Source organism: Lynx rufus, unplaced genomic scaffold (genome assembly GCF_022079265.1).
Source record: "Lynx rufus isolate CCGP_SWC_20201006 ecotype Redwood Valley unplaced genomic scaffold, mLynRuf1.p SCAF_2, whole genome shotgun sequence".
NCBI lineage: Eukaryota > Metazoa > Chordata > Mammalia > Carnivora > Felidae > Lynx > Lynx rufus.
In genome coordinates this window covers 121,489,274-121,507,864 of record NW_025814834.1, presented here as the reverse complement: position 1 = coordinate 121,507,864, position 18,591 = coordinate 121,489,274, and the positions used below count along the sequence as shown (strand labels likewise).

At 40.4% G+C, this 18,591-nt stretch overlaps 1 protein-coding gene across 2 annotated transcripts in view; it reads left to right on the top strand.

Annotated features, from left to right (window-relative positions):
• WDR3 (WD repeat domain 3) overlaps positions 1-12,344 on the top strand; it is a 31,533-nt gene extending 19,189 nt beyond the window's left edge. For both annotated transcript variants that reach the window (XM_047082496.1, XM_047082495.1), the window contains exons 14-27: positions 613-698; positions 1,333-1,468; positions 2,165-2,221; positions 3,495-3,595; positions 3,814-3,925; positions 4,373-4,507; positions 4,785-4,835; positions 5,817-5,882; positions 6,380-6,472; positions 6,945-6,992; positions 7,891-7,934; positions 9,579-9,707; positions 11,212-11,305; positions 11,608-12,344. In XM_047082496.1, the coding sequence (XP_046938452.1) occupies positions 613-698; positions 1,333-1,468; positions 2,165-2,221; positions 3,495-3,595; positions 3,814-3,925; positions 4,373-4,507; positions 4,785-4,835; positions 5,817-5,882; positions 6,380-6,472; positions 6,945-6,992; positions 7,891-7,934; positions 9,579-9,707; positions 11,212-11,305; positions 11,608-11,763 (1,308 nt within the window). In that variant the 3' untranslated portion in view covers positions 11,764-12,344. The remainder of the gene's footprint in view (positions 1-612; positions 699-1,332; positions 1,469-2,164; positions 2,222-3,494; positions 3,596-3,813; positions 3,926-4,372; positions 4,508-4,784; positions 4,836-5,816; positions 5,883-6,379; positions 6,473-6,944; positions 6,993-7,890; positions 7,935-9,578; positions 9,708-11,211; positions 11,306-11,607) is intronic.
• The last annotated feature ends 6,247 nt before the right edge of the window (positions 12,345-18,591 follow it).

Genomic DNA, 18,591 nt, shown 5'->3' with positions numbered 1-18,591 from the left:
AGCTAGATAGTCTTGGTCATTTCAGCATCACAAGAGTCCTTGTAAGGTTGTTTCCTATGTTACAAATCTCAAATGGCACAATAAACACTTGCAATCTAGCTTTCTGACCTGTGTTCTATAGAGTTTAACACTACAATGCGATGGGACTGATTTTCTTTATATTAGAAAACAATTTCAAATGTATTTTACGCAGAGACATTGCAAGAATAAATTTATACCCTTCTGAGAAATACTTTGAATGAACTTATTTAGATGATCTAGTCTGTGTATATTTGTCAAACCATTTTATTAGCAGCAACTTCTTTTGACTGGTGCTTTCTAAGGTGGAGCAAAAGACCCTACAGTGTTCAGAGTCCTCCTGATGCTGAACGAAAGTATAGCTAGAACTTTCCCCTAGCTACTGTGTCTACATTAGCTCCTGCTAGGAATTTTCAAATAAGATCTGTGGCTGCCGCCCCAAAAGAGCAAGGAGAGGGGTTAGGGAAACCACGTTTTTCTTCATTCTTCTCCCATGCCATTAAATACAAATGGTCTTTTATGCTATTTTGATGTCGTCTTATCAAAGTTTCCGTAACAAAATATTTTTTAATTGCAATGTCATTTGATTTTCAGCGTGGCTTTGTGACAGGTGGTGCAGATAAATCTGTCAAGTTCTGGGATTTTGAGTTGGTAAAAGATGAGAATAGTACCCAGAAGAGGTGAGTAGACATTTTTTAATTTGTGTCCTTGTTTTTTTTTTTTTTTTTAATTTTTTTTTTTTCAACGTTTATTTATTTTTGGGACAGAGAGAGACACAGCATGAACGGGGGAGGGGCAGAGAGAGAGGGAGACACAGAATCAGAAACAGGCTCCAGGCTCCGAGCCATCAGCCCAGAGCCTGACGCGGGGCTCGAACTCACGGACCGCGAGATCGTGACCTGGCTGAAGTCGGACGCTTAACCGACTGCGCCACCCAGGCGCCCCATTGTGTCCTTGTTTTAGAGTGAAAATGGGGAACTACTGAATGGGTTTTTGACATATATTTTTTTTTAATGTTTATTTATTTTTGCAAGAGAGACAGAGCATGTGTGGGGAGGGGCAGAGAGAGAGGGAGACGCAGAATCTGAAGCAGGCTCCAGGCTCCCAGCTGTCAGCACAGAGCCCGACACAGGGCTCGAACTCACAGACTGCATGATCATGACCTGGGCGGAAGTCGGACGCTTAATCGACTGAGCCACCCAGGCACCCGACATGTGTATTTCTCTTGTGCTCCAGGGACTTTTTGGAATTTTTGTCTGCCTTTGTAGAGCCCTCATTTATTAATTTTTCCCTTGATGCTTTCTGTCCTGCTAGACTTTCTGTGAAACAAACCCGAACCTTGCAACTAGATGAAGATGTTCTTTGTGTCAGTTACTCTCCCAATCAGAAGCTGTTGGCTGTCTCTTTGCTGGACTGTACTGTGAAAATTTTCTATGTTGACACTTTAAAGGTACAGTGATTATGCCTGCAAATAGTTTCTGTCTTTCTGACTGACCTTGGTTGGGTTGAGACTGTAAAGTGGCCCTAACTGTGCCCAGCAGTGGTAGGTTTCTAAAAATTTATACGGGAATCAAAACATTTTAGGTGCACTAGGAAAGCCAGAGTTTTAAAGAACCCTTTGGTTCATAAATTTTGCTTGAGGCAAGTTTTATTTCGTAAGTTCAGAAAATCCTGTTGCAGCCAGTAGCTTAAGAGCATTGTTGGGTCTCCCGGGCAGTGCTTCCACACTTGGCTATGTGTCGGGATCGTTTGGGTTGCTTTTAAAACTAGAAGATTACTGGGCCCTGGGCCCCGAGTCGGCAGGACTGGATCTGACCTGGGAACATTGTTGTGAAGCGAGGGCCCAAAGTCTTTTCAGCTGAGAGGTGCCGTGAACGTCCCTGTGCCCTATTGTGCCTGAGGCAGTGGGCGTCAGGGGCATGCCGGGCTCCACCGCACTGCAGCACTCGTGGCAGGTGCATGCAGGGTCTGCGTGCTGGACCCAGGCTGAGCTGCCTTCAGTGGTTTGTCTACTCGGGAAATATAAAGCAATCCAGAACAGTGTTTATTATATTTTAAAGTTATATTTTTGATCCACTTGTAACAAACAGTGCCTATATTTTATAGATAGATGTGAATTATTTGTTCTTTTCTTTTTAATACTTAGTTTTTTCTCTCACTGTATGGACACAAACTGCCTGTTATATGCATGGACATCTCTTACGTAAGTAAAATGTAAACAGTGTCTCAGAAACAAGTTGTCTTTTCTAAAGCACTTTCTTAGTTCTTGGCTTGCTATCTTCACTTCAGAGTATTTTTTCATCCTGTTGTTAATCTTTCACCCAAAAAAGCCATAAAATGATATATGTTATAATTGTACCTTAAATATGTATATTACTTTAGTACTTTCAGAATATGTTCACAAATGTCTTAATTAACCCTTAAAACTAACCCCACTGTGGATTTTCCAGATAGTATTTTGCTGTCTAAAATACCATAATTGGTAGACCGCCCTAAAATACGATTTTAAAAAAGGCTCCCGCTTTGTTCTGAAGGATAATGCTGGTGAGGAGGATGGAACTTGGCTTCGTATTTGGACACTTACCATATTTTGCACTATCTGTATACTTTTAGTCTCTTGACCAAAATCATATTTTTGCAATGTCTAGTTATGGCTAAGAGTGGCAATAATGTGTTTAAAGACACGATCTAGTCTGTGTGAAAGGGATCAGCCCCGTGCTCTAGCTGTTTGAATTCCATGCGTTAACAGTAGGTAGGTGTCACACAGTATTTCCGGTGTTCTTTTTTTAAATTTTTTTAATGTTTGTTTATTTTTGAGAGAGAGAGAGAGACAGAGTGTGAGTGGGGGAGAGGCAGAGAGAGGGAGACACAGAATCCAAAGCAGGCTTCAGGTTCCGAGCAGCTTAGCACAGAGCCCTATGTGGGGCTCGAACCCACAGACAATGAGATCATGACCTGAGCTGAAGTCGGACGCTTAACCGACTGAGCCACCCAGGCGCCCTGTTTTCCGGTGTTCTTATGTTGGCAACCATTTGAATGAGAAGTTGAGATAGGAAAGATAGGAGAAATAGAGATCAGGAACATGAGCTAAAAGGCTGGGTTGCAAACTTTCCAGTAGGTTCTTTCCCAGACTCTTCTTTCCTTCTTCCTCCCTCTTCCCCCAAATCCTAGGACAGAGATTAGACATTCTTCTTCCTATGTGTTTAACAACGTAAATAGGTAACTGACATCACGGCACACCACCACCCTACAGCAGTACAAACCCAGTGGAGCCGCAGAGTTCTTGCTCTCACTCAACAAGCTTTTAAAGGCAACCTTAGATAAAAGCAAAGAAGTAGGTGCTCTTGATAGATGAAATTAATTGTTTAGTATTGATTTTACTGTTTCCAGAAAAAGTGGGTTAAATGTTCTAGGTAGTCTAATTGTAGGGTTTCTGATAGTCAAGCAAAGTAACAGTTTACTTCTCTTCCTTGTAGGATGGGACACTAATAGCCACTGGTTCTGCTGACAGGAATGTGAAAATCTGGGGTTTGGACTTCGGGGACTGCCACAAGTCTCTCTTTGCGCACGATGACAGGTAGGTGCTGTCTTTTCAAAGACGTCCCTTTGCGTCACCTGTATCATTTCCCTTGTGCCTCTGTGTCTGTTATTTTGGTGTTTTCAGACAGTCATAAATGTAAAATTCTAAAATATAAATAATCAGGCATTCTAGAACTAGCTCTTCAAAACTATGTGCATGAGACTCTTCACTAATGTGGAATTTGATGACATTTGCTCCTTTCTCTCACTTTTCAGCGTGATGTACCTCCAGTTCGTACCCAAGTCCCACCTCTTCTTCACCGCTGGGAAGGACCATAAGATTAAGCAGTGGGATGCGGACAAATTTGAACACATACAGACTCTGGAGGTGACTCTTGCTGCTTAGTTTCCTCAGTTCTCAGTACTTCAGAACTTTACTACTCAGTACTTCAGAACTTTACTACTCAGTACTCAGTACTTCAGAACTACTTTTTTTCTTTTTTTAATTTTTTTTATGTTTGTTTATTTTTCAGAGTGAGAGAGACAGAGGATGAGTTGGGGAGGGGCAGAGAGACAGGAAGACACAGAATCCCAAGCAGGCTCCAGGCTCTGAGCTGTCAGCACAGACCCTGCCTGATGTGGGGCTCAAACCCACAGACTGTGAGATCATGACCTGAGCCAAAGTCGGACACTCAACCGACTGAGCCACCCGGGCGCCCCTTTCAGAACTACTTTTAAGATCAAGTGTGGGCCTCCCACTGATGTAGAGCAGGTATCGGTCAATGAATAAGGTATTTCTTCTCAGGGTTTTTGTTTTTGTTTCTTTTCTCTCCAGGGGCACCACCAGGAAATCTGGTGCTTGGCTGTAAGCCCCAGTGGAGACTATGTTGTGTCATCGTCCCATGACAAATCTCTGAGACTTTGGGAGAGAACAAGGGAGCCTCTTATTCTTGAGGAAGAAAGGGAGATGGTAAGGACTTAGGCTTGGTTACGGAGGTGCTGGTGGGTATCTGACCTGCTGTCCCAGCCGCGGCGTTCTGTCTAGTGTGGCCACCCCTCAGCCAGTGCGAATCCAGGGACCTCCAGGAGATGTTTCCAGCACTACTGTCACCGATTCAGCAGCCACACAGAGAGAGAGATGCTATTAGGGGACTGCATTTTGAAAGAAGCAGCTTTTCAGTCTCATTTCACTTCATGTAGAGACCATGTTTTTTCTTCCAGATTAACTTCTCTCTCTCTCTTGACAGCAAAGAGAAGCAGAATATGAGGAGAGCGTGGCCAAAGAAGACCAGCCAGTAGTAAGTAAATCTTTTGGGACTCTGAGATTGAGCCCTGTAATTATCTTATTCGAATTTACTTTAGTTTCAAGAATTTCTAATGGAATTAGAATTAGGATCAGATGCTGAAGTCATCACCAGCTCATGCAGGACGCTGTCTGTGCAGTCCTGTTTGATTCAACTGTATATCCTGATTTTGAGGGACAAATGACTGACCAAATTTGGTAAAGCATGATTGTCATTCTCGCTATTGTTCTGTTTCATTTTTTAAGGAGGCCTCATGGAATCATAGAACAAAAATAAAAATCAAAAGGTTTTGGAATTTGTGGGGGTTTTTTTGCCTTTAATTTTAGAGAGAGAATATGTGAGCACATGCTAGTGGGGGAGGAGTAGAGGGAGAGAGAGAGAGAGAGAGAGAGAGAGAGAGAATCCCAAGCAGGCTCCACACTCAGTGTGGAACCCAGTGGGGGGCTCAACCTCACAACCCTGGGACCATGACCTGGAACCAAAATTGAGAGTCGGACACTCAACTGACTGAGCCACCCAGGCTCCCTTGGGCATTCTCTTTAAACTTTTGTAGAATAGGATATTCTCATAATAATGAATATAAAATACTTGCCAATGTTTGGCACTTAGTAAGTACCCTATTAACAGTAGTTGGTAACACCATGTTACCATTATTATAGTGATGTCTCTTCTTTTCTGGATATAAGATTAATTTGTTGTTTGTTTGTTTTTTTAATGTCCATTTATTTTGAGTGAGAGCGCATACACGTGTGCAAGCAGGGGAGGGGCAGAGAGAGAGGGAGAGAGAGAATCCCAAGCAGGCTCCACGCTGTCAGCCTAGAGCCCGATGTGCAGATTGATCTCACAAATCACGAGATCACAACCTGAGGCAAATTCAAGAGTCGGATGCTTAACTTACTGAGCCACCCAGGTGCCTCTAATTGGTTCTGTAATGCCTCTCAGCAATATTGTCAAGGATCTCTTTTTTTCTGGCAGGTTCCAGGAGAGACTCAAGGTGACAATTACTTTACTGGAAAGAAAACTATTGAAACGGTCAAAGCGGTACGTTGATACAGAATGTAGTATCTCATTTTTAAAGAGGATCCCAACTTTTCAGTGAAAAGTTTTTGTCAACCAGATAGCCCTTTTGTGGCAGAAAGTTGATGAAATATGTAGGTGGAGATCATAACCCCTGTTTTCCTTCCTTGTAACCGAGGACAGAAGTAGTGCCAAGTCGGTGATGGTTTGTAGAAAGGAGAGCTCATTCTCCCCAGTGTCCTGGAAGCAGCACCTCTAAGGTGCCGGGAGCTGCCCTGCTCCCTGAGTGCACGTACATACGGTCTCACCTGAATCCAAGACGCTTAGTGTCCTCCCCGTAAATTAGAAAGAAAAGAAAAACCAAAGACGTCTACAAGTGGCTGTCTGGCACTCTACTGACACGTGTTTATTACACGGATTCAAGTTATCTGGTAGTTCTCTAGTCAGGTCTTCTGGTTGCAGTGTTCCGGGATGATGGGGCGTGTGACAATGATGTCTGTCCTTTGTCGCCATCTGTGTAGGCTGAGAGGATCATGGAGGCTGTCGAGCTATACCGAGAGGAAACTGCAAAAATGAAGGAACACAAAGCCATTTGTAAAGCTGCAGGGAAAGAGGTGAGATAGTCCATGAAGTTACACTCTCAGAAACGTGTCTAAATGGAATTCCTGAGATGAAAACCATCATTTTAGGACGTTCTTGACTCAGAACTGCAAATGAGATAAATGTAATAGAGTCTTTCCTATTTCAAGTATTAGAAAGAAGGAGTTGAGGGCCTAGGAGGAGGGAAGCTTGGTTTTAATGGAAAGCAAAAGAGAGGAAATTCCAGACTGAGGTGACCATTATATTGGGTAGAAACTCCTGCTCCTGCTTTGGTTGCAGAGGCACTGTAACCATTCCAGATTTCCACATAAAATATTGTCCCAACTCATTCATCAGCACTATTAAAATTAAAAGGCCTGGTCATTGTTTTATATTCTTTCAATTTGTAGGGTTTCCCTTTTCAAAACTAGAGTACGATTGTCGCCCTGCGATAGTGCCTATCCAAGTCTTGTTTTTTAATGACGTGATTTAATAATTTCTTCATAGGTTCCTCTTCCCATCAACCCCATCCTGATGGCCTATGGCAACATCTCTGTGAGTAGAGTGTCTAACAGCTTCCCCCTGGTTACTCAGAGGTTACTTTCAGGGACAAGAGAGGCAAAGTAGGAAGTGAAGAGGCATGATTTTTTTTTTTTAATGTTTGTTTATTTTGAGAGAAAGAGAGGAGTGTAAGTGGGGGAGGGGTGGAGAGAGAGAAGAGAGAATCCCAAGCAGGCTCCTTACTGTCAGCCCGGAGCCTGACACAGGGATCGATCCCATGGACTGTGAGATCATGACCTGAGCCACGATCAGAGTTGGACTCTTAACTGACTGAGCCACCCAGGCGCCCCTCAAGAAGCATGATTTGAGGCTGGACGTATTGGGGAATACTTTGCCGTTAAAACTTTCTTTTGTCTTCCGTGGTGTTGAGTATTTCAAAAGGACCATTTTAGCGTAACTTCCAACCCATCCTTTTTGGTTGGACTGGATGGCATTCTCGTATTTTCTAGTGCTTATTTGTCCAGTTTCCAAAGCCCTCTTGCAGATTCTGTCCATGTAAATGAACTTGGAAATTGAGGTTTCCGGAGGAAAAGTTGGCATACGTCAGTCAGATAGAGGAGCGGGGAGAAATGGGACAGTGTGTGCACATCGAGCAGTCTGCAGTACGTTCCATGCACGTGTCATTCGTCGCACTCATCCTGTGAGTCAGGGCAGCCTCATTTTACTGCTAGGAAACTGGCCTGACTCACAGATAGAAGGTAACACAGTTGGGGAGTGGCAGAGCTGGACTGCGAACCCAAATGTGACAGACTCTAAGCCCGCACATGCATTGCCCTCTTAGAGCCCCGTTTGTCACGTGAGCGGGATCCCTGGTGTTTAGGAGATAGGAATGAGGGAGCCTCCGTAGAAACCAACCCAGGGCATCACTAAGGCTGCTGTGCTTCCTTTACAGCCTTCAGCTTATGTGTTGGAGATTTTTAAAGGAATCAAGTCGAGGTGAGTCCCAGTGTACGGTTACAATTCGTCAGCTAACATTTACTGACTGCCTGTCTGACCATGAGATAAACAGGAGTTATAACTGATGGTTATTTTCCATGTAAGTTGAACTATGTCAGCATTTTGGTGGAAAATAATACATTATAAGGCTCTTTTTGAGGCAGAGCCAGGAGGCTCCTCCTAAACTATGAAGGGAAATTTTAGGGACAAACGAAGGGTAGTGCTACTGCACATTGGGGGTAATGAAAGCATCTGTCATCAGTCACAAGTACCAACTGGTAACCTTTTCTGATTGTGTGTTTCCGATGGCTTATTTTTATTGGAATCCTGCTGTATATAATGTTGTATCCTGTCCTTTTTCACAGAATATTTCCTGAGCGTTTGCTCACGTTACCAATATTCTTCAAAAATAAATTCGTTGCGTTATATCAAGATGCTCATTGCATGGATAATTACTATTGGATTTGCTTTTGATTTTTGCTGTTAGCAGTAGTGCTTCTGTGAACACCTTTACATAGAAATCTTCGTTGTTGTTTTTTAAGATAAGAATCCTAGCATAACAATAACTGATCAATGGGCATGAGCTCCTTAAAGGTCTGTGTTGCAGAATTACTTTCCAGAATGCTTGTAATGACTTTTTACCAGGCTTTGAAAAATTCTTTGCCAGTTTCAGAGGCAAAAGGTAGTATTGTATTATATTAATTTCTTTCAATTATTAATGAATTTGTTGGCCTTTTGTCTTTTTTTCCTGTGAATTTTTAGTTTCTCTGTCTTGTACTCTTCAGTAATTTCTCATTGGTTTCTAAAAATTCTTTATATCTCTTGTTCTGTATTTTTAGGATCATGTTTCTTGTTTGTGATTTACCTTTGGGTTTTATTTATGAGTTTGACCTACTGATAGGTCATAACAATTCTCAATATCTAAATCTGTCCCTTACAACAAGAAGTAAACAGACCTGAGGATAACAAAACTTCACTAGAGAAACATAAAAGAAAATGTAAATGAATGGAAGTGTTACACATTCCTAGAAGGGAAGATTCTGTGTCCTAAAGATTTACTTGTTTTTTTAAAAAAACTAATTTACAGGTTGGTGACTCTAGTTGAAGTCCTCTTGAGATTTGGAATTGGAATTGATGAAATGATATTAGAACTAGTTCAAAAAAAGTAAAACAAACCAGAAGAATAGCAAGAGAGAGTTAGATTCTCCTGGATTAAAAAGCTATAAAATTAGCAGAACTAAAACACTACAGGATTGTTGTCAGAATCAGTCAGTCAGGAGGACCAACTTGAAAGCCCTGAAAGAGAGTCTAAAATGTGAAGATTCAATACATGGTAAAAGAAGTATCATAATGTAAAGGCGGAACATTCAACCAAAGAGTTTGGAGAAATTAGTTAATCTGGAAAAACAGTTAGATTCTCCTATCGTGCCATGGACCAGAATGCAACAAATAGATTAAAATATTAAATGTAAAAAACAAAACATGGAAAAGAGGGAACCATCCAAAGTATAAACGAATATTAAATTTAACTCTGAATGGGTAAGATCTATTCAAACATAAAATCATAGAAAAATCAGTAGAAGTTTTAAAATTGAGCAGGTTAAGAAATATGGCATTTTTAGTGTTTATTCTCTTTGTCTTCAGCGAGCTGGAAGAGTCTCTGCTTGTGCTGCCTTTCTCTTACGTCCCAGACGTCCTGAAGCTCTTTAACGAATTCATCCAGCTGGGCTCTGATATTGAACTTCTGTGCAGGTGCCTCTTCTTTCTGCTCAGGTAACCTGCTTTCCAAAGAGTACCGTGTCTACTCGGCCTGACCGCCCCGGTGCTACTTTAACTGATGGTGTCCACACTGGAATTAGGAACTCCGATGTTTGAGACTCAGAGATGGTTACAGGATTTCACTGCTGTGTGACATAAATTATTTCTTATGCTGTGGAATCAGTCTTGTCCTTAAACAAGGGTCATGGTGGCTCATCTCTTTAAGTAATGAGGCGGAGCACTGCTCAGGGATGCTTAGTAGGCATAAGCCTCCAGGCTGCAGTAGCTCTGGTTCTGGTCTGTTTGCTGAGAGCCCAGTACCGAGTGGCCAGTTGGCCTCATTCGTTGTGTCTGTTTAACTGTTTAGTGTAAGCAAAAGGATTTGGTTTTGTCCTCCTAACAGCATCGTCTGGAATAGTGCCTTTATTTTCCTGGGTCTCTAGAAACAAATGGAAACATCAGGGCATATCCAGAGGGAAGTAAGAAACAAAGGAAATATGTTTATTAGACTATTCTTAAATATGTAGAATTGCTCTTAATGTGTAACTGAGAAGAGTGTGTTTGTAGTTTAAGAGTGTACTCTTGTATCTCCGCCCCCTCAGTCTCCAGCTGTTACAGCAGAGACCGGGAATAGAGACAGATCCAACACTCCTTGAAACGCTGTTAGGAAGACAAGATACAAACTCATCAGCCAATACCAAAGAGTTAAAAAACTAACAAAGAGATATATTTAGAGAATTCGTATTTGAATTGACCTATTTTCATGACTCTTAATCCTGTGTTCCTTTTATTCCATCAAGATAGTAGCAATAGAAGAACAGGGATATGTTTGTTAGTCTCTTGCCATATTTATAATTTGAGGCAAGTGATGAGGCCTCAAATTGGCACTCAACGATGTTGCTAATAATTTCTTACTGCTTGGCATAGGTACTAAATCGGGGTTTCTGATCTTAAGGGAAACACTAGGAATATTTCCAGCATATCAGAGGGTTGGAGATGCCTAGTGCCTTACAAGTAGCTGTGACAGGTCACACATGAGTGTGAGTTACGCATCGAGGAATATGAATTCATTGTAGGTCATCTTGGTACTGTAGGTCAGAGTTTGACTCTCTCGTCAGTGACTATCTTCTTTTCTGCTGTGGCTTCCCTAGAAATATTAACAAACCTTTGTTGAGTTAGCATTTCTTAGCACGCTCATTCCTCTCTGAGCTTTCCTAGAATACCGTTGTCAAAGTCTGCGGCCTCATGGTAGATGGCAGGGAAAAGGGCCAGCTTTGCAAACAAGTTGAATGTGCCATAACTTTTAGGATAGTATTGTTAAAATTGACATCAGATAAAAGCGAATAGTAGAGAGGAAACATCTTCAGCCATTTTTTATACTGCCATGATATGGTAAAATTAATCCTTTTTTTGCTTTTTTTTTTTTTTTTTTGCTTTGATATTATCTGTTTGCTTTTCTAGAAAGGATAAGTGGAGCACTACCTCTCTTTGTAACGTGACTGTTTTGTTTTTCTATTAGGATTCACTTTGGGCAGATCACTAGTAACCAAATGCTTGTGCCAGTCATTGAAAAATTAAAGGAAACAACTATTTCAAAAGTCAGCCAAGTCCGGGTAGGTATCCCTGTAGTAATGCAGTAATGAGGGGGAAATCCTAGTGTGTGTGTGACTTTGAAGTAGCACAGTGAGCTGTGCCTTGTCTTTGGTGATATTGACCAGACATATATCTGTATTGAGGTAAGATTTCCACTGTATTGGATAAAGAATAGAGAGAAGAAAACAAAACAAGAAAGACCTTAGACAAGGAGGGATGCCTAAGAACACCTGAAGCATTGGTTCTCCTGACTTGCACATGCTGCTGCGATTGAACTCAAGTGAGAGAATGTTCATCTCACCTTTCTTCTATCCCTTCCCAGGATGTTATTGGCTTCAATATGGCAGGTCTTGAATATCTCAAGAGGGAATGTGAGGCAAAAAGTGAAGTTATGTTTTTTGCTGATGCTACCAGCCACTTGGAAGAAAAGAAGAGGAAGAGGAAAAAGAGGGAGAAGCTAATTTTAACATATACTTAAAATTGAAATGCGGTACCCTTTTCTTTTTATTTAAAAGGACTTCTAAACTAAGCTGTCAACTTAAAAATTACCAAAGACCAGAGCTTACTGTGTTACAGAAGATGTCAGGATGTGGTTCCCAGCTTTGCCTGAGGAGATCCCAATGTGAGATTATGGGCCCCATGTCTTGGACATAAGGCCTCAGAGTTCAAAATCTTTCTGTGCCCTGAGAGGTTGAGCCCTGCAGGAGGTGTTCCTATCATATTCTGTCAGGGAACAACGAACTTTTTGTTTTTTACTAGTTATTTCACTAGAGCTAAAATGAACATTTCAAAAGTTTTTCTTATTTCTGTGATAACAGAAGATTTGTTGATATGTTACTCTTTGTATTACGTTTTATCTCCTGCAGAGACCATCAAGTGCACAATTGATTGCCCTCTCCCCATAAGTGCAGAGTCATGGACTTAGCTGAAAAGGACCATAAAAATGATCTAAAACAGCCTCCTTAAGCTCAACCTCTTGCAGGAGGTTATAACTGTATGTAAAAATATCTAATTGCTAATCTTTTCTACTTGTTTCTAATTAAAGTGTAGTTAAGCTGAGATGTCTTACTGGGCTTTTGGGTGATTAATACCATATACATATGTATGTACACGGTAAGGATTTGGGGAGGTGAGAATATTTTAGGAAAAGAAATGGATACATTCCTTTGGGCCTGACTTTTCTTTGTGGGAAGTTTTTAAGGCACTAATCCAACCTTGTTACAGTTCTGTGTGGATTTGTGTTTGTTTGTTTTTTTTCTTCTTTAAGATTTATTTAAATTCTCGTTAGTTAACATACAATGTAACATTAGAGTCACATGTCCAGTATAGTGATTCAGCACTTTCATACAACATGCAATGCTCATCACAAGTGCACTCCTTAATCCCCATTGCCTATTTAACCCATCTCCCCCCACCGCCTCCTTCTGGTAACCATCAGTTTGTTCTCTACAGTTAAGTCTCTTTCTTGGTTTGCTTCTCTCTTTTTCTCAGTTTGTTCATTTGTTTTGTTTCTTAAATTCCAGGTATGAGTGAAATCATAATTGTCTTTCTCTGACTTATTTTTCATAGTATAATAATACTCTCTCGCTCCATCTATGTCATTGCAAATGGCAAAATTTCATTCTGTTTCGTGGCTGAGTAATATCCCATCGTATGTATGTACCACATCTTTATCCATTCATCAACCGATGGACACTTGGGCTGCTTCCATAATTTGGCTATTAAAGGTTTTGCTGCTATAAACATTGAGATGCATTATCCCTTTGAATTAGTACTTTTGTATTCTTTGGGTAAACGCCTCATAGTGCAATTGCTGGATCATAGGTTAATTCTAACTTTAATTTTTTGAGGAAACTCCACACTGTTTTCCAGAGCAGCTGCACCAGTTTGCATTCCCACCAACAGTACAAGAGGGTTCCCCTTTCTCTACATCCTCACCAGCACCTGTGGTTTCTTGTGTTGTTGATTTTAGCCATTCTGACAGGTATGACGTGATCTTTCTTTGTAGTTTTGATTGGTATTTCCCTGATGATGAGTGATGTTGAACATCTTTTTGTATGTTGTTGGCCATCTGGATGTCATCTTTGGAAAAAGGTCTGTTCATGTCTTCTCATTTTTAAATTGGATTATTTGTTTTGTGTGTGTGTTTAGTCGGGTAAGTTCTTTATAGATTTTGGATACTAACCCTTTATCAGATATGTCATTTGCAAATATCTTCTCCCCTTGAGCAGGCTTTCTTTTAGTTTTGTTGATTGTGTCCTTCGCTGTGCAGAAGCTTTTTATTTTGATGAGGTCCCAATAATTTATTTTTGCTCTTGTTTCCCTTGCCTCAGAAGACATACCTAGAAAGAAGTTGGCTATGCTCGATGTCAAAAAGGTTACTGTGTTCTCTCAGAATTTTATGGTTTCAGGTCTCACATGTAGGTCATTCATCCATTTTGAATTGATTTTTGTGTTTGGTGTAAGAAAGTGGTCCAGTTTCATTGTTTTGCACATTGCTGTCCAGTTTTCCCAACACCATTTGTTGAAGAGGCTGTCTTTTTCCCATTGGATATGCTTTTCCTGCTTTGTTGAACATTAGTTGACCATATAGTTGTGGGTTCATTTCTGGGTTTTCTGTTCTGTTTCATTGGTCTGCATGTCTGTTTTTGTGGCAGTGCCGTACTCTTTGGCTCACTTCAGCTTTGTAATATAACTTGAAGTCTGGAACTGTGATGCCTCCAGCTTTGCTTTGTGTTTTCAAGATTGCTTTGGCTATTCAGGATCTTTTGTGGTTCCATACAAATTTTCGGATTGTTTCTTCTAGCTATGTGAAAACTTCTGGTGGTATTTTGATAGAGATTGCATTAAATGTGTAGATTGCTTTGTGTAATATAGACATTTTAACATTATTTGTTCTTCTAACTCATGAGCCTGGAATGTTTTTCCATTTCCTTGTGTCATCTTCAATTTCTTTTCATCAGTGTTTTATAGTTTTCTGGGTATTGGTCTTTTACCCCTTTGGGTAGGTTTATTCCTAGGTATCTTATGTTTTTGGTGCAGTTGTAAATGGGAATGTTTTCTTAATTTCTCTTTTTGCTGCTTCATTATTGGTATATAGAAATGCAACAGGTTCTGTATGTTGATTTTGTATCCTGTGACTTTACTGAATTAATGTGTCAGTTCTAGCAGTTTTTTGGTGGAGCCTTTCAGGTTTTCTACATAGAGTATTATGTCGTCTGCACATAGTGAAAGTTTGACTTCTTCCTTGCCAATTTGAATGCCTTTTATTTCTTTTTGTTGTCTGATTGCTGAGGCTAGGACTCCCAGTGCTGTATTAAATAACTGTGGTGAGAGTGGACATCCCTGTCTTGTTCTGTAGAGGAAAAGCTCTCAGTTTTACTCGTTGAGGATGATATTAGCTGTGGGTGTTTCATATATGGTCTTTATTATGTTGAAATATGTTCCCTCTAAACTTACTTTGTTGAGGGTTTTTATCATGAATGGATGTTGTACTTTGTCAAATGCTTTTTCTGCATCTATTGAGAGGATCATATGGTTCTTATCTTTCTTTTATTAATGTGGTGTATCATGATGATTGATTTGTGAATATTGAACCACCCTTGCAGCCCAGAAATAAATCCCACTTGATCATAGTGAATATGTTACTGTTGGATTTGGTTTGCTGGTGTTTTATTGAGAATTTTTGCATCCATGTTCATCAGAATATTGGCCTATAGTTCTCTTTTTTAGTAGAGTCTTTATCTGGTTTTGGTATAAGGGTAATGCTGGCTTCATAAAATGAATTTGGAAGTTTTCTTTCCTTTTCTGTTTTTTCAAACAGTTTGAGAAGAATAGGCATGAACTCTTCTTTAAATATTTCATAGAATTCCCCTGTGAAGCCATCTGGCCCTGGACTTTTGTTTGTTGGGACTTTTTTTTATTACTGATCAGTTCTATGCTGGTTATTGGTATGTTCGTTTTCTTTTTGTTTCAATTTTGGTAGTTCATGTTTCTAGGAATTTATCCATTTCTTCCAGGTTGTTCAATTTGTTGGCATATAGTTCTCATAATATTCTCTTATAATTGTTGTACTTCTGTGGTGTTGGTTATTCTCATCTCTCATTTGTGATTTTATTTGTTTGAGTCCTTTTTCTTGATAAGTCTGGCTAGAGGTTTATCAATTTAACTGATGTTTTTCCCAAGAACCATCTCCTGGTTTCACCAATCTGTTTTATTGGGGTTGTTTTTGTTTGTTTTGGTTTTTTTTTAGTTTCTAAATAAGATAATTTATATTATTTCCCTTCTTCTGCTGGCTTTACGCTTCATTTGTTGTTCTTTTTCTAGCTCCTTTAGGTATAATGTTAGGTCATTTATTTGAGATGTTTCTTGCTTCTTGAGATAGGCTTGTATAGGTATAAACTTCCCTCTTGTAACTGCTTTTGCTGCATCCCAAACAAAGGTTTTGGACTGCTATGTTTTCATTTTCATTTGTTTCCATGTATTTTTTTTTTCTTCTTTGATTTCCTGGTTGACCCATTCATTGTTTAGTAACATGTTGTTTAGTTTTTGTGTATTTGTGGTCTTTCCAAATTTTTTCTCGTGGTTGACTTCAAGTTTCATAGTGCTGTGGTCTGAAATATGCATGGTATGATCTCAATCTTTTTGTATTTGTTGACGCCTGTTTTGTGACCTAATATGTGATCTGTTCTGGAGAATGTTCCATGTGCACTTGAAAAAATATGTATTCTGTTGTTTTAGGATAGGATGTTGTGAATACATCCTTTAGGCCCATCTGGTCAAGCGTGTCATTCAAAGCCATTGTTTCCTTGTTGATTTTCTGTTTAGGTGATCTGTCCCTTGGTGTAAGTGGGGTATTAAAGTGCCCTACTATTATGTGTTATTGTGTATAGTTCGTTTATGTTTGTTATTGATTGTTTTATATATATTTGGGTACTTCCGAGTTGGGTGTATAAATACTGAACAATTGTTATATCTTTTTGTTGGTTTGTCCCCTTAATGATTATATAACATTCTTGTCTCTTTTTAAAGTCTTTGTTTTAAAGTCTAGTTTGTCCAATAGAAGTACTGCTACTCTGGCTTTCTTTTGACATCCATTTGCATGATAGATGTTTCACCATCCCCCCCACTTTCTATCTGTAGGTGTCTTTAGGTCTAAAATGAGTCTCTTGTAGGCAGCATATAGAAGGGTCCCCATGTCTTTTGATTGGAGCATTTAGTCCATTTACATTCAAAGTAATTATTGATAGACGTGTATTTATTGCCACTTTATTTTTTCTCGTTTCTGAAGATTTTCTTTGATCCTTTTCTTCTTTTCGCTTTTGGTTTCCTTTGTAGTCAGAGTCCCCTTTGATATTTCTTGCAGTGCTGGGTTAGTGGTCATGAATTTCATTTTTGTCTAGAAAACTGTCACTCCTTTTATTCTGAATGATAGCCTTGCTGGATAGAGTATTCTTGGCTGCAGATTTTTCCCACTCAGCACTTTGAATATATCCTACCACTCCCTTCTGGCTTGTCAAATTTCTGTTGAGAAATCCCCAGCTAGCCATATAGGTTTTCCCTTGTAAGTGAGGGACTTCTTTTGTCTTGTTGCTTTTAAGGTTTTTCTTTATCATTATGTTTGCAAATTTAATTTAATTATAATATGACTTGGTGATGTGTGGACAGGGATTTGTGCTGGTCTTGTAGGCTAGGGGCCCGCCTTGCTGGGACTGAGGCAGGCTTGACTGAGAAGAGCAGTCCTGCCAGAGCGGAGAGGTGTGTGAGGCTTGGAGTAAGCAAATTAGGCAGCCAGTGTCAACACTGAGCTGCTTCCCTCCGGGTGGCTCTGTGTTTATGCTGAGGGGCAGGGGAGGGAAACGGTGCCTGCCAGCTCCTTTGTTCCCAGAGAGGTGTCTATGGTTGCCTCTCAGGGATGCTGTGGAGAAGAGTGAATAATACTCCCCCTCTGTGCCCTAGGCGTTCTTCAGATGTTTCCACACTATTTCCCCCTGGGTTGTCTGCCTGCTTTCTCTTCAGGAGCAGCACAGTGCCCCCTGGGCTCTCTCCCAGCCAAGCCGCTGCTGACCTTTAAAACCAGGCTTTAAGCCCACTGGTTGCAGCCTTTCTCATTTTCCAAGCGAATGGCTTTAGGGAAACATTCTCCTTCTGCTTCCCCTGGCTGCTATTCCCCTCTGTCGTATATATACATACATATATATATACGTATATATATAAATGCTGTTCTCTGTGACCACAGCTCCCTTGCCTCCAGAGCACCCATTTCTTCCCTAAAACACATCTCCACACTTACTACCTTCTTCAGGGTGGCCTCTTCTCTGCCTTTAGTTGTGGAGTTTAGTCTGTCAATTGATTTCTGGGGTATTCAGGGTGATTTTATAATTATCTAGTTGTTGTTTGTCGGACAAGATAAGCCCAGGGTTCTCCTACTCCACTGCTGTCGTCTTCTGTCTTCTTGAGTCAGTTTCAGTGGGTGGCGTCCTTCTGTGAATATGTCCATTTCATTGGTGCTGTGTTGTGGTGCCACCATTTTCTTGACAGTCTCAGAGCTGTAGTCCTTGTGGTGTCATTCTCCAAGGTCCCTAGCCACAAGTCCAATACTGTTCCTACACATAACACAGTCACGGAAGCAAAGTAAGGAATATAGTGGGGTTATTCACTGGGCAGAACAGGAGTAAAGAAAGATTCTTTTGGCATAGAGTTCCTGAGGCTTAACTACAAAAAGGTAAGAGAAGAGATCGCATGGTGGATTTTAGGTGCTTCTAGTCTGAAGCAGCAGCCTTTTCTTTAGGTGGCTGTTCCTGCCACTAGAGACAGGAGTTAGTGTACTTACTGAAAGGTGTCTTAGTTCTTGAGTCAGCAAAGGCTGGATCCACATCACGTCTGTGCTTGTTGGAAGCGTTCATCCCCAAATAGCTGCAGCATCTCCCATTAACATTTTTGATGGTTTCCAAACCAAAGCAAGTTCAGGAGGGTACTCTCCTTGCGTTTTAGAAGTGTTGCTTTCCCATATCTCTACCATCACTTAAGATTAACAGTAGTAGGGGATTTAAAGGTGTTTCTGTGTGGAAAGGGTTACACACATCAAAGAGAAGGAGGGCTTATGGCGAATGAAGTGATGTGTGCAGGAAGTAACTGAGTTCCAACTTTTAATCAAAATACTTGAAACTCCTTACTCCTAAAGGTTTGAGGTTAACCAGTGAGTTAAAAAGTAAATTTTAAGCCAAGCCAATTCCTACTCATTTAGTCAGCATATAATGGCTTCGCCAGCCATTGGCTAGATATAATCCTTAGTACGGGAACCATT